The 14284-nt window shown below is 37.5% G+C and overlaps 1 protein-coding gene across 1 annotated transcript in view; it reads left to right on the top strand.

The window, feature by feature from the left end:
- Positions 1 to 14284, top strand: part of COL28A1 (collagen type XXVIII alpha 1 chain) — a 70779-nt gene that overhangs the window by 15362 nt on the left and 41133 nt on the right. The window contains exons 13-18 of the mRNA XM_074574737.1: positions 7814 to 7882; positions 9364 to 9432; positions 10661 to 10729; positions 11682 to 11750; positions 13333 to 13401; positions 14105 to 14173. Coding sequence (XP_074430838.1) covers positions 7814 to 7882; positions 9364 to 9432; positions 10661 to 10729; positions 11682 to 11750; positions 13333 to 13401; positions 14105 to 14173 — 414 coding nt within the window. The remainder of the gene's footprint in view (positions 1 to 7813; positions 7883 to 9363; positions 9433 to 10660; positions 10730 to 11681; positions 11751 to 13332; positions 13402 to 14104; positions 14174 to 14284) is intronic.

The following is a 14284-nucleotide window of genomic DNA, read 5'->3' as shown; positions in this document are numbered from 1 at the left end:
CACTGATGAGTCCAAGATAGTACTACCAGATACTTTTATTATACACTAAACCGTATTTGTTGAATGTCATTTGTCCTTCTTTCAGTCTCTTCACACACTTTCATGTCTGTAAAATACGTGCAGCTCTCTCTACAATACATCTACCTGGATTTATGGTCTCTTGTTGTACTTTAGCTGCAGATTTTCAGTATGAATAAGAAAGAAAGTTCCCTCCTTTTTCAGCTTCCAACTCTGCAACCTGCTGTCTAAAGCCTATAGTTGAGGTTTTTCCAGGCTCAGACATCTAGCATAAAAATATTGTCAGACAAGTTTAATTAATACGCCTAGGTAATTATACTTTAAGAGTATAGCAGAAACATATATATGTTTAGAGGTTATCTCTTGTCCATACCTAGTGCTAAAGCTAACCTTTGGCATTTTGGAGCTTGTTTGAGATGAGTGAAAAATTTTAAATGATCAGTACAGATAATCAGTGGTTGTTTACAGCTTAATAAACACCCATTCAGCTAGTAAAGGTCAAGGTCTTTTTTGGTTCAGACACATAGCAATCTTTCCAATATCTTTTGTCCTTACAGAAGGATTATTCAGTTGGTCTTTTAAAATTAGTTTTCATGACACATAATACAATATCACTGAAAACTGGCAGTTATTTATAACGGTCTTGGATAAAATAAATAAGTCTATTCTTAGTGCAGTTCCTTATATCCGTGGCCTTTCCATGCTAATACTTTCTGCTTTTTGAGCTGAACTAGTGACTTCACCCTGGTTTAGCAGAGCTAAAGGCAGATGCATGCCATTAGTATCGATGTGACATAACGCAGAACACCGCCGCTGAACACTTTTATTCATTGTTAGTGGGCCATGTTGAGGTTTGAAAGAGGAGATTCAGTTCCTCAAAATATAAACTCCAGATCAAGCTCAGCCTACAGATGTTTTGGGTCTCATTTGGGAGGTCTACAGTTCCCTCATATGTCTGGCCAGCTCAGTCCATCCCACATCTCTGTACGGCAGTGCTGTATCCGTTCTCTTGCTTTGCAGTGCCAGGCAACAGACAGAGCTGGGGACAGTGTCATCTGTGTGCTGTCTGGGTGCCGCTGGCTCTGTCAGCCTCCAGCAGGAGAGGGTTGGTGGCATTGCAGCTTCAACTAATTTAATTTGACTTGTCTGAATCAAGGTAGCATGGAGTCCAGAAACATCGTCCAACAAATTACTTAAGAGAACTTTTCATACCTTACTTATCCAGTTATTCATATGCATTTTCTTATTCTGTCTTGAGCTGCTGGGTAATCTATCAGTGTGAAGTCTTACTGGCTGCACAGTACTCTACTCCCATCCCTTTTCGTGGTATTGCCTTACCATATTGCCAGTAATGATTTGAATCTCCCTCAAAGTCCTGCTGCCTGCATTCACCAGCTTTCCACTGTCTACAACACAAGCTCAGCCAACTTGTTTCCATGTAGACGTCTAAGCTTAGGAGTGATCTTATGGAGCTGAATCACGTCCTTAACCTCTTAAAGTCTTTCTAATGCATGTCACAATAAGTCCTTGTCTTTAGTAACCTCCTTAATACACAAGCAAACTTTATGACTTTTCTTTTACCCTCTTTTCAAGTCATGTATGAATGCGTCGAACAACCTATATCCTGTACAGAATGCAGCTCAGCCTGGCATTAACTAAGACCACTTTTTTTCTATTAAGCAAAGTTTAAAAAAGGTTTTCTCTATTTGCGTTTCTGCAAAGTTATAACATCTCAAAAACACCTAAATAGTTTTATTGCCATATATACAAACCTTCTCCATAAAGAAGCTGAGGCATTTAAAATGGCAAATTTGAACTCTGCTTCTGTAAAAATAAAAACACATGTTAGCTCATCTTCCATTACTATTAATTTACATGACTAAATATATTTCCATTTAACCAAATGCTGAACTTGCATGTTAACAGTAAACATACAATACAGTATAAAACAAAATAACTTTAAGAGAAAAACATTAGAGTAACAGGACATTTCACTCAAATACAGTTAGGAGTTGGGAACTGGCTATTTTCATTGTGTACCTCCTGTCTTCTGAAGCAGTCATCTTGGTCCCCAAGCACGTCCTGAGCAAAGGACCAGGATTATTCTGTTTGTTTTCTGGTTTACTGAGTTTCTATTGCCTATTGGCAATATTTCCATAGAAAGACGTTAAATTTACAAAAGAAAAATTATATTGTTAAAGTCAAATTCATGTTATTTTCTCTTTCTCACTAACTTAAAATATCAAGAAAAAACACCATTCACAGCTGTGCTTTATATTTTCTTAGACGTTTGCTTCACTTTAAGGCATTCTTCATCAGCCACCACATATTATCTGCACTGTAGCATAAAACAAAAACTTGAATCCAGGTGTACCATATACCTCATTCCACTATAAAACACGTAAAGAAAATTATAAAAACCCCATAGGAAAAAATTTTGTAGTTCTTTTAATTTATCACACACAATTAATTGATTGAATTTGCAGAATATCAATTTATAACCCTGGGTCTAAGGTAGTGACATTCAACTCTTGTCAAACTGCAGCTTGTAGAAGCAAGGAACTAGCAAAGATCCTTGCTTAGGTTCTACATATCTCTTAACTGCATTGGTTAATACAGTAAAATAGTGTCCTAACGGGCTACTGCATTTACTTTTGTTGGATTTATTTCTTACGACATACATTACGTGGTTATGTTCTCAATAGAAGACAGGAAAACAGGAAAAAACAGGAAAAATGCAAATACTCTTAACACAAAAGGACTTCATGCATCCTGGTTTCCTCTCTAAAAAGGAAATGGAATCACCATGATTTTTTTGGAAAATTGAGTTCTAACAATTAATAGAATGACTTTTATTTTGGTCAAGCAAATTTATCATCCCTAAGCTTCTGCTGCTTACATTTTTGCAAAGCTGAAGTATCTCATTGGGGTCAGCAATGTAAAATATGCAAATCAACTTTCCCCTAGTATTCTTGGTGTTGGATAAAAATTGAATTTTCAACATGCATATGTCTATTAATTTATTCAAAAGAGTAGGCATTGTTTTGTCTTTTTCAATGAATTTATTCAAAAATACTTAACTAATATTTATTAAAAAAACCCACTAAAAACGTATTTTATACAATAACACCAGTAAGGTTCTGTAAGACTGTTGCGGATTATAAATTTGGGGTATAAAATCAGGAAGTGGGCATGACCTGTGTTCCGCTCATAAAGAAGTGGTGACCAGGGAGTACTTGTGGTTATCATTTCAGAAGTGTTAGTGGGTTTGTTTGTTTAAACTCTTAGACCAGCTACAAGAAATAAAGTATACATTCCTAGAAACCATGATATATTCATGGAAAGACTGAAAACAACACATTCTTAAAAGCCACTGCAATAGTTGGAGTCTCTGGAAAATTTCACATGCAAGATTCTGAATTAGAGTCTGAAGTTGCATGAACAGATGTGTATTCAAACTGTTAAGGAAACAGTTAAGTTTGAATGTGGGTATTCAAAGGAGTTATTCCCATAAAAATATCTTGGGATAATCCTGTGAAAAATCCATCATTGCATATTTCCCTGAAAATATGTCCCTGGCTGAACTGCTAAGGGATGCTGCTGCTTCTATGATGACATAAATTCTTTCCTTACTGATGTGGCAAGTTACATCTTTCCCAGGAGACTGAAAAATCCAATTTCCCTGTAAAGAAGTATAATTCCTAGGTACCTCAACTAGCTTAGAAACACAGAATATCAACAGTATCTGTTAAAATAACTATATCTACTTCCACTGTTGTTGCCAGTGTTTACTTTAAAGATAAACTCATTGTATTTGAAAGATTATTTTTTACTATAGCTTAATCATTATCGCATTATAGACTGAAATACGGAGTCTTTATGTCTCTTACAGTATATGTGTGCTTTCTTAAAAGTGAAGACATTATTTATATAGACATTAACTGATACTCATCATAACATAACAAATTATTTGGGGGGGTGGGGGGTATACTGTAAAGTATGTTCCAAGCTTAAACTGGTACAGTTTTAATACGTAAAAATACTAAGCTCAGATCAAGTGTAATTTTCCTTCCCATTCCTCTAGCTGATATTAGATGCCACCTGAAGGAAAATCCCCATACAGAGAGAAAAAAAAGGAATTTGAACAGAGTGTTAGACAAAGAAAATAATGACAAAGAAGCTACTTTGAAAAGCAGACTTTTCCTTCTATGTGTAGAGATAATGATGTTACTGTCAGCACTTTATGGTTTTAATAAATTCCGCACTATCTGTAGCACCAAGACTATAGAAGATAAAAGCCAGGCTTACTACTAGTGATATGGAGTTTGAAATATGTAGTCTTTAAAATAGACTGAATAGTTTAAGTTTCCAAGTTTTGCGTGTTGTCTGGTAGAAGGTGGGGATTCTTTCTCCATTAATATGCAGGCATCCTCTGCTATCAGTGAGTAAGCATTCAACAGAACAAAATTTTCACAGTACCCTACATGGTTTTTACCATAAGGGCTATTTACGCTGCCTACACCAGTACCTACTGGTACAGTTGCCACAAGGCAGATTACATGACACCGGTCATTGGAAAGAAAACTGTGTAATGTTTTTATCATGGTTAAAAAAAGAGCTTTTGGAAAAACATGAACTTCAGTGGGACTCCCATCTGCATTCAAGGCAGCGCATATATTAGCATAGCTCTAGCATGTGGGGGAACTTGCGAAGGAGTGAATGATTTGTGATAGGAAGCATCCCTTGGAGTTGCTTTCCTTGGGAAGTTCTGCCAGGGGCTGTCAGAAATAGATACAAAACACGATGTCCATTTGGATGACAGGACAAAAAATTTGGCAGACACTTTCCAAACACAACAAAAGGGGTTGGTTTATTGTTTCAGCTGAGAGATGAGCCTGTATTTATCAAGTGTTGTTTTGCTGAATGGAACAAGTTTCTGCACCATTTCAAAGGTTTGGTTTTATTCAATGGAACCAACGAACTTAGTGGTGTTTGCTGTGCCCAGAGTAGCCTACTTACACATAGTGGTGCTGCATGCTGCTGAATAGATTATTTTTTTAATATATTTTCAATTTTATATATCTTTTGCATTCATTCTCTGGGGCATGCTAATATATCATGGCAGAACAGGGATCCCAGGCTGCCTTCTCTGTGAAAGAAATGAGGACTGTGAATTTGAACAGCTAATATTTAGCAAGCTGCCTGGCCTTACAGCAGCCTGTATCTATTTCTTTCTCACTGAGGCACCTCTTCCTTGAAGTGTGGAAGTCCATCCCTAACCAGACTGTCTCCAGGCCCTGAAGCTACATGCAGCTGTATCTGTTAGTGTTGCTAGTCAAGTGAAGAGCTGTTGAAGTAAGAGTTGGTGGCGAGGTAAGGGAGCCTATAAGCTGTAAGGCAAAGATTCTTGGGCACCTGGCTGGTGTGCTTGGCTTTTCTTCCAAAACCCATGTTTGTGCATCTTGACCAGCTTTGCAAGAAGCACAGCTGTGGGTAAAAGTGGCAGAAGTATTTCTGTCCTTAAGGGATTGTCTATGCATGGAAATTTCCTTGCAAAACTTTCCACTGAAACCTTAATACAACAGTTTTACTTGTATAGCTCCCGTGGGGATGATTTTGCCCTGGAAGCAGCGCACACCACGGGGCTGGATGTGTGTAACTACAGCATTGTGGCTCTGCTGGTGCCATTCTGCCAGTGCACTTCCATATACTGATGCACAGTCAGAAGCTGAACTTCCATGGGCGCTTAGATGTTTGTGACCTGTTGGCATGGATGAAATTCAGTAGCCTAAATTACTACCATTGGAAATGAAATGGAGGCTTCTAAGTCACTAAAACCCTTCTGAAAGTGTTGCTTTTACTATACATTATTTTCTAAAGAAATAGTATAAAACATACTTCCCCTGCTTCTTGTCTGAACAGAATGAGCCAAAATGCCCTGAAAATCAGCTAACTTGGCTTAAAGGACAACAGTACTTAAAACAGAGAGTTTGTAAAGAGAATTAAAGAGGAGACAAGTACGAGCTTTGGTTGTATTATTCTTGGCCTTCCTGAAATTTCCTGCTGATGGGAAACAATAAAAATGATTTTTGATAAGCTGATTTTAGAAGGACAGTTTGTTCAATGCCAAATTAATCCCATAGAGGAACTGGAAGTCTAGAAGATGGGCCATCTGAGGATTTGTTGTTGTTGTCATCGTTGTCGGTTGATCAGTTTCAGAAAAACACAGGAGCTAAAAAACAGCTATGGACAAAAAGGGTCAATTTCTTATGGGCTTTATATAAGTAAAAATTGCATCATTAATGATAATCTGGATACACATCAACGGATTTGTGACTCTGATCCAAAGCCTTAATGAAAATATTATTAGGAAGCCCAAACAATAAAGTCTACCTTGGAATACAGTAAACTTCTTTGCTGTATTCTGTATTTTGGCAACATCTGCATGCATAGAATCCACATTAAAGCAATGTCAGTGTTGCTAATACCCTGTCAGTGTGTTATGTAGAAATATATGTGCTATTCTGCTGAGTGATACCAGCTTTCTCTGATTTTTCTCTGCCTTTTAAGAAATATCTCCTAACAATGCTGTATTAATTTATAGATTATGAAGGCGTGCTATAAAATCTTGTATTTTGAATCAGCATTAAATTTCATAGCTGCTCTTCAGATTATCATATTGTCCTGTAATGGAATGAATTTAGGACTGTGCATCAAGTTCCACTTTATTCTAGGTTTAAAGCTGCAGTAGTGGCACTCCAAGTGTGTAGTTTCAGAAATTAAGCTTCAAGGGTAATCTGTTTATTTACTTTCACTGTATATTCCCATTCCTGCATCTTAGCTTCATTCTTTGGCCGATTGCAAACTGGTAGATTTCTGGAGAAATACCTGGCTTTGACATTTTTTACACTTCCATTGACCTCTCAAGTGCAAAAATTTCATTGAAAGGTTTCAGAACTCAACATGGACCTGTTGGAGCGGGTCCAGAGGAGGGCCACAAAGATGATGCAAGGGCTGGAGCACCTCTCCTATGAGGACAGGCTGAGAGAGTTGGGGTTGTTCAGCCTGGAGAAGAGAAGGCTCCGGGGATGTCCCTGCTTGCTGCAGGAGGGTTGGACTAGATGACCTTTAAAGGTCCCTTCCAGCCCAACACATTCTATGATTCTAGAATTCTATGATTCTGTATAAAATTTCTAGGTATATACAAAGTTTCAATGCCGCCAAATATTAATACCTCCCCCAAAATAAACACTTTTTAATAAAAAGCCTTTTTAAGAATCAGGTGACTATGTTGGCTTTGTTAGAAGCATATTAAACATGCAAGAGAATGAGGAGCTGCAGTCAAAAATAGCAGTAGGAACAACAGTTGTGATATGCAGATGTTGTTATGGGGAAGAACCTTGAGGGCAATATTTAATTTCCAAATGCCTGTCTTTCTAGCACGAAAGAAGCTGAGGAAGCACCATATTATTGGGGATGGATATTATTGGATAAAGTCAGGACCAAAGATACGACAAAGAAGAAATATATTTTTTATCTGTCATGATGCGTATGAATGGATTTGTAACATTATTATCTATTCCAGCAACTTGTATGGCCAGGGTATTGACTCTACTCCTAATCTAAACATTTATCTTTAAGACAGCGGGTTTGGGTTTTTGGGGTTTTTTTGGTGTGGTTTGTTTTTTTTCACTTTAAAAACATTCCTAAATAAGGCTGTGGAAAGACACTCTGGTGGAATTTGCTTAAGGTTCCATTTGCATTATTAATTTCTTTCCATTTTTTTTTCCTTTAGGGAGAGCAAGGCCCTTTAGGTCCCTATGGTCCTCCAGGACTCCCTGGTGTTGGAGAGCCAGGACCCAAGGTAACTCTCAGTAATATGTCTGTTAAAGTGCTAACTGTGGGCAGTCATTTTTTGGATGAAAGTTCTCACCTGCCGTTTTACCAAACTCAGACTCTTACCATCTAAATGTAAAACTGATACGATATTGACATTTTTTTTGTATTTGCATAGGATGGAGATAACAGACCTGCCTTTCCAGCAACTCTGAGTTTTTATTGTGATCCCATTGATACAAGAGAAGTCAGAAATAATGCCATTTAAATGGAGGTTAAATACGTGAGATCATTTTCAAGCACTAGCAGATGCTTGCACTAATGAATAAACCATACTTCAAGGCATAGATATACATCTCAGTCACTGTGATACACAGTCAAGTGACAGATTTACCTTGTTATTTCTTCACTAGGGAACAGATATAGGTTATAAAATTCTCTCACTCATGCAGCATTTAATTCCTCCATCTTATTTTATTGCAAAAGACTAGAAGGTGGAATCCAGTCTTGCTAATTTGGAAAAGCCATGTCTGCCTATGCTGGGCAGCCAGATCTCCTTTTGAAAAACTGCAAAAGCATCTACATAGGGAACATGACTACGTAGACTCAAACAAGAAGTCAAAATTGGGCAGAACTAGATCTCACCCTAGTTCGTCTGGCTGCTAAGTCTTTGCTGTTGCTTTATGCCATTCATTTCCCTCTTTTTTTTGGACCCAAGTGCCAGTGTCTAAAATACCTGCATTTTTTTGCTTTTACTGCTCTAATTTGTACATTCATTGAACTCCTGCCTATTTTCTGTGCAGTGAGGCAGACCCCAGAACATAGAGATGGGTTATATAGCTCAGAAACTAGTAATTTGCCCTGTAAAAGGAACAACACTGGATCGTTCCAGAAGGGAAAACAGTTTACGGAGAAGGAATGTCACTCCTAATCTCCGTACTACTCTGGGGAGAGATAAAAGTCCTCTGTGCTCTTATCCTTGAAGCACATAGTCCTCAGTAAACTGGAGGACTTGTGAAGGTTATGACACCTTATAAATAGAAGATACAGAAACTATGCAGTTCCTGGAGTTCCCATGCAATCCCATATTCCACTGAAGCAGGCTTCAATTCAATTCGAGTGCCTAGATAGAGGCTACAGTCAGATTCCTCACACCTGGGGATTCCCGCTTCATGCTTGGGTTGTACTGCAACCAAATTTAGCCTGACTTCTCTCCCTCATCCCTGTCAACTCTCGGGCCCCACACTTTTAAGCAATTACCCCTATGATAACAACCCTTTGCTGTTGGCGTAAGGGCTGGAATGTGATCTAGTGCTAAGCATTAATTGAAAAATACTTTCAGCTGTTTCTAAATTGTTATTTATGCTTTCTTTTTACATCAGGAGATGTTACACATTTGATTTCAGACCTTTCTGATGACATCATTGAGTCATCTATATGTAAATGTTATGCTTTTCGAAAGTATTGAGTTGAATTAGGAATGAACTTTCTAATGTTCTTTTTCACAAGGGTGCTCAAGGTCGAGAAGGTAAAATCGGACTCCCAGGACCTCCTGGAATTGGTGAACCAGGATTACCTGTAAGTCAGTGATATATGCATTAGAAGTGGAAATATAATAAAATAAGTCTTAGTGTAACTGATTGACAGCAGCTATATTGGCTACTGATTCCATGAACCACCTTGTACCTAGTCGGGAGCCATAGAAGTGTGTTTGGCTGTGCTGGCCCAGTAATTGCATGTGGCTTGCCCAAGTAAGAGAATAAAGCCATGTCCAAATAAGTTTTGGGGAAATAAAAAATTGCTTGGTCCATGTGAGCAGGATTGCAGTATCCAGTTTTCAGAAAGACAGAGCGTTGTATATAAATAGCTGTACCCCTACTTGTTTGAGTTGAGGATGATCTTTAAAAATTGTATAAAATCAAATTTTAAGAAGATGAAAATCCAAGAGCTGAGACATTCCTCAACTCCTGTGTGTAATTTGGATTACATCAAAGACAAAGACGCTAATTACATGCTTTTAATTATATCTTTATCTTCTGAATTACAGAACTTTAGCAAGCTTTTTGTAACATTAAGTTAGTGCTTGCTGGCTGCTGTTTTTTCCTGAAATGCATAAAATGTGTGGTTTTCCTGTGTATTTCATAAAAAATCTCAAAGATTGTTAATTAAGAAGGCGTGAATGTGGATGGATGTTAGATTCATTCTAGTAGTATTTTTGAAAATCACTTTGTAGTTGTAAAAATCTATTTTTCTCATAAAAAATGTAGAAACGTTTTTCTTTATCAAGATCATCCTTAAAAACTCTTTATTAGCTTTAAATAATGAGAGCTGAATTTTGTGGAAGAACAGAAAGTATTACAAAAATAATTATTTCTGTACTTGTTTAAAACAAAATTGTCATTCTCTAATTTTGTATGTTTAAACTGCCATTTTGTATGATAAAAACCCTATGTTCAGATTAATGCTTTTCATTATGATAACCATGAAATTATAGGGAATAAATTTCATAGTGGTAAATGTATTTATTACAAATTAACCTACAAGTTCATTTGAGTTTTAAGGATACAGTTTTTAGACATTAATTATGTAATTCACACCATTTCAGCATTAGCTTATTCTAATCTAAATGCTCCAATTAAGGGTTGCTACACTTCATTTCATTGCCTGGGCTCTGCCAGCTGTTACAGAAGCATTTGTATTTACCAGTGTCATAAGAATTGCAAAAACCTGTACTACAAGTTAGACAAAATGTCAATAAAAAATGGACTTGCTGACATAGTCTGAATATATATTTATTTTCTTACAGGGACCACCTGGCCCTGATGGTCCACCAGGTGAGAAAGGTCTACCAGGAGAGGGCATTCAAGGCCAAAAGGTAGTTTTATGGAAATTACTCTTTTAACATTGTGGGCCAGATTTGCAGTAGTGTCTAGGTTATTTAAGGTCACTGATCATTCCGCTGGTATAAAACATCATCTGATGGACCTCGGTCTTCTGAATCATTGTGCTCTCTGAATGTCCTTCTGAGTTCAGCACTCTGTCAAGATAATTACAAAAAAAGTTGTACAGTCTCTCTAACATTAGTAAATTAACGATTCTCTTATTTATGTGTTTAATAAGATACCTTATTTTAGTAGCATTAATGAGATAAATTGTGTTCTGAAAGACTACTTAGTTATTTATGTTCTGTATTGGAAGAAAACATTCAGAAACTGTTTTCATTCTGTCTTACCATTTTGGGAAACTTACCATTTTGGAAAAAAGAAGGGCTTGTATGTGTCTCTGTGGACAGTTATCTCATTAAGGCCACTTGCTAGATTAATATATGTGAACATTCCTTTTTTTAAAAATAAGTACAAACAAGCAAGGATTTATGATTAAGTCACAACTGGGCTTCCCATCAAAATGTGTCCCTCTTTTTTAGTAGCTTCAAGATTCTCTAGAGCCTTGAACTACTAAGCAAAGAAGATTTTTCTCCCTTTTATGGAAAAGATGTTAGTCATGTCCTTGCACCAGGTTTTGAACTGCTCTCTCTGACTAATGAACATATTATTGCATTTTCAAAACGTAGCTTCCTTCTTCCTAGTATTTAATTTTCTCCTTTTGAAGTCCTGTGTTCAACAACACAACAAACACAGATGAAGCATATTATGAGTTGTAACTGAATTGCTTTTCTCTAATACTGATAATTCTATTGACTGTTTTTCTTGTTTGTTTGTGAAGGAATGCTTTGTTCCTCATTGTCCACATTGTGATGACCAGTTTATCTGGGATGGTGTTCTTTATAATTTCCCAAATACAGTTACAGAACTGTCACATATTTCTAGGGTGAAAAAGGCTCTGAAGGTGTAGCTGGTCCTCCTGGACTGCCAGGTCAACAAATCAAAGGTGACAAGGTGAGGCACAGAGTATTTTTCTAATTATATCTACAGTTAACTATATTTACAGTTAAGTTAATGATGAATTATTCACACAGTATCACAACAATGCAAAGGTATTTTTTACCTGGAATCTGAGGAACTATGCTACACTGTTCCATGCAGCTCCATAGGCTGCACTCATCTATACAAGCAGCTGAGCCTGTTAATGTTAACTGAGAGCACTAAGGACTGTATTCAATGCAGCTGGGAGTATGAGGGAAGAAAGGGACTTTTTTCCTCCTAAATTTATTTCAGAAATATTGTATATTAAATATTTTAAATTTCATTTAAATATTATTTTTTTTAAAAAGTAAAAAATCGCTTGAGTCATCTAATCTAATGGACCTGGAACAGGCAAAGGAACACTCTGGCTTTTGAAATTTGTTTGCTTTTTCTTACCCAGTCCCCGAAAGAGGGATCCAAACAATTTTAGTTCCCTTGGCCTGATGAGATTCCAGCCTGTATCTTGTGCATCCCCAGAGGGTGGCTGAGGCAACATGCCCAGATGCCCTATAGAGCAGAGGTAGTGATTCCAGATCTTCCTTCTCATGATTTAGTGCCATAGCCCTCGTCCTACTCCCTGTTGTTTTCCTTTCCTTCTGTCCCCATGACTCCTGCTCTCCTCATTGCCCAACACTCAACTTCAGAGAGAGGAGGGGACAGCATGCCCATCCAAAATCGTTGGCAGCTTAGTCAGTAGGGAGCGCTTCATGGATGTGGAAAGTTTAACTTGAACTAACTCATCTCACTGTCCAGTCAAATGGCTCTCCAGAATCTTCAGAGCAACCTGTGTGGTGTGGTGTGGTCTGATTTGGCCTGTCTGTGAGAGGTACGCTTGGGGAGCGCCTGCCAGACCATCTTGCTTGAGGCCTTAGAGGGAGATGAGCCATCTTATTCCCATGTCTGTGTAGTAAAAAAGCAGCAATGGCCAGGACAGTAAGCATATGGGACCATTTCAGTAAATAAGTGTTTCTGGTGTAAGCAAAACTAATTATTTTTTGTTTTCTAAGGACAAATGTCACACATCCTTGACACCTTCATGTGTCTGTGCCACTTCCAATAGCCACATGACTTCCCCAGATTCCTCTGTTCCCATAATTCCCTCTGCCATAATTCCTTTGTTCCCTCCCCAAGTGCTGTACAATACTGTTACGATACCACGTGACAAAGATTTTTCAAAAATACTCTCTAGCTGCTCTGTTTACACTTACAAGTTTTTCTTCTGAGTGTTGTGCAAGAAACTGGGTATATTTCCGTACAAGAAAATCTTTAAAATGAATCTCAGTGTGTAAATATAAGCTTCTAATAATAAGGTTACAGCTGTGATCCTCTAATGTTATAAATGAGATAGAGTTTGTAGGTAGGAAGGGGTATTATTTTTATTAGATCGATTGCCATAGGCAGACTTTCAAGTATTCCAAACATGTTTAACGCAAATAGAAGCCGCAAATTTTGAGATAATACAGCTTGGGGACTGTTGCTCTGTGTTTACTTCAAATATGTTAATCAGCTAGCACAGACTATTGCGATTTAGCTCTTGGGATTACTTTTTGTATAGGGTGAACAAGGCCAAGTAGGACCACAGGGCCCAGCAGGACCACCAGGAATAGGCAATCCAGGAAGCCAGGTAGGTCTACATTTTGAACATGTAATGAGTGTTTGCATGTAGATTTCGTTTTATACTTTTGATGTGAAAACAGCAAAAATCTCACAGTGATTTTTCATTTTTAAAAGTATCGCACTAATCGATAGGCAAAGATTGTAAATTCCAGCTGATTTGAATGGTCTTAAAATCAAGCAATCAGAAATTTGGTCTAATCTGCGTAATAATTTGTGTAGGAGATAAATCAGATGCATTGCTTGGAGGATGACATATTATAGATAGAGTTTCACAAGATAAGAATCCGCTACTTCTGGATTTCACGCTCTTTGAAGCTTGAACGCTGCCTTTAACAGTCGGATACAGAAAAACTAAAACATCCCACAAGATCTTTTAGTTTTTGGTTTTTTGTAAAGAAGATAAGAGTTCATGCTTCCACCGTACTATCCCAATGAATCAGGGCTTACATGCAGATGCTGAGACACTTCCCATTTGTTTTCTCCCTAAACAGTAATTGTTGTTATACTTGGATACGTCAGTAAAATTGACAGGATGGTGACAAAGGAAAAATAAAATAAAGATCTCAGAACTAAGTCTGAGTCCAGGCAAGCAACTTGTTTTCTTTTAAAGATAAGATAAAGTCATGATTAATTGAAAGACGGACATGCGGTGAATTTCAGATGTGGAAGAGTATAATGCTAAAACTAACTGATTTGTTTTGCTTTGTTAGGGTATACAGGGTCCACAAGGAAACCCTGGGGCAAAAGGATCTAAAGGTTTTGGTCTGCCAGGTCCAAAGGTAATGACTCAGATATTATTTTTTAAAAATACCACCAGCAAGAAACAACAAGCAATTTTTCTTTGCCAGGCTTTTCAAGAGTGCGTTTGATGAGATGAAGATGTGACTCTC

The sequence above is a fragment of the Larus michahellis genome, chromosome 2, assembly GCF_964199755.1.
Source record: "Larus michahellis chromosome 2, bLarMic1.1, whole genome shotgun sequence".
Classification (NCBI taxonomy): Eukaryota; Metazoa; Chordata; class Aves; order Charadriiformes; family Laridae; genus Larus; species Larus michahellis.
The sequence above is the reverse complement of the archived record's forward strand: the minus strand, read 5'-3'. Positions and strand labels throughout refer to the sequence as shown.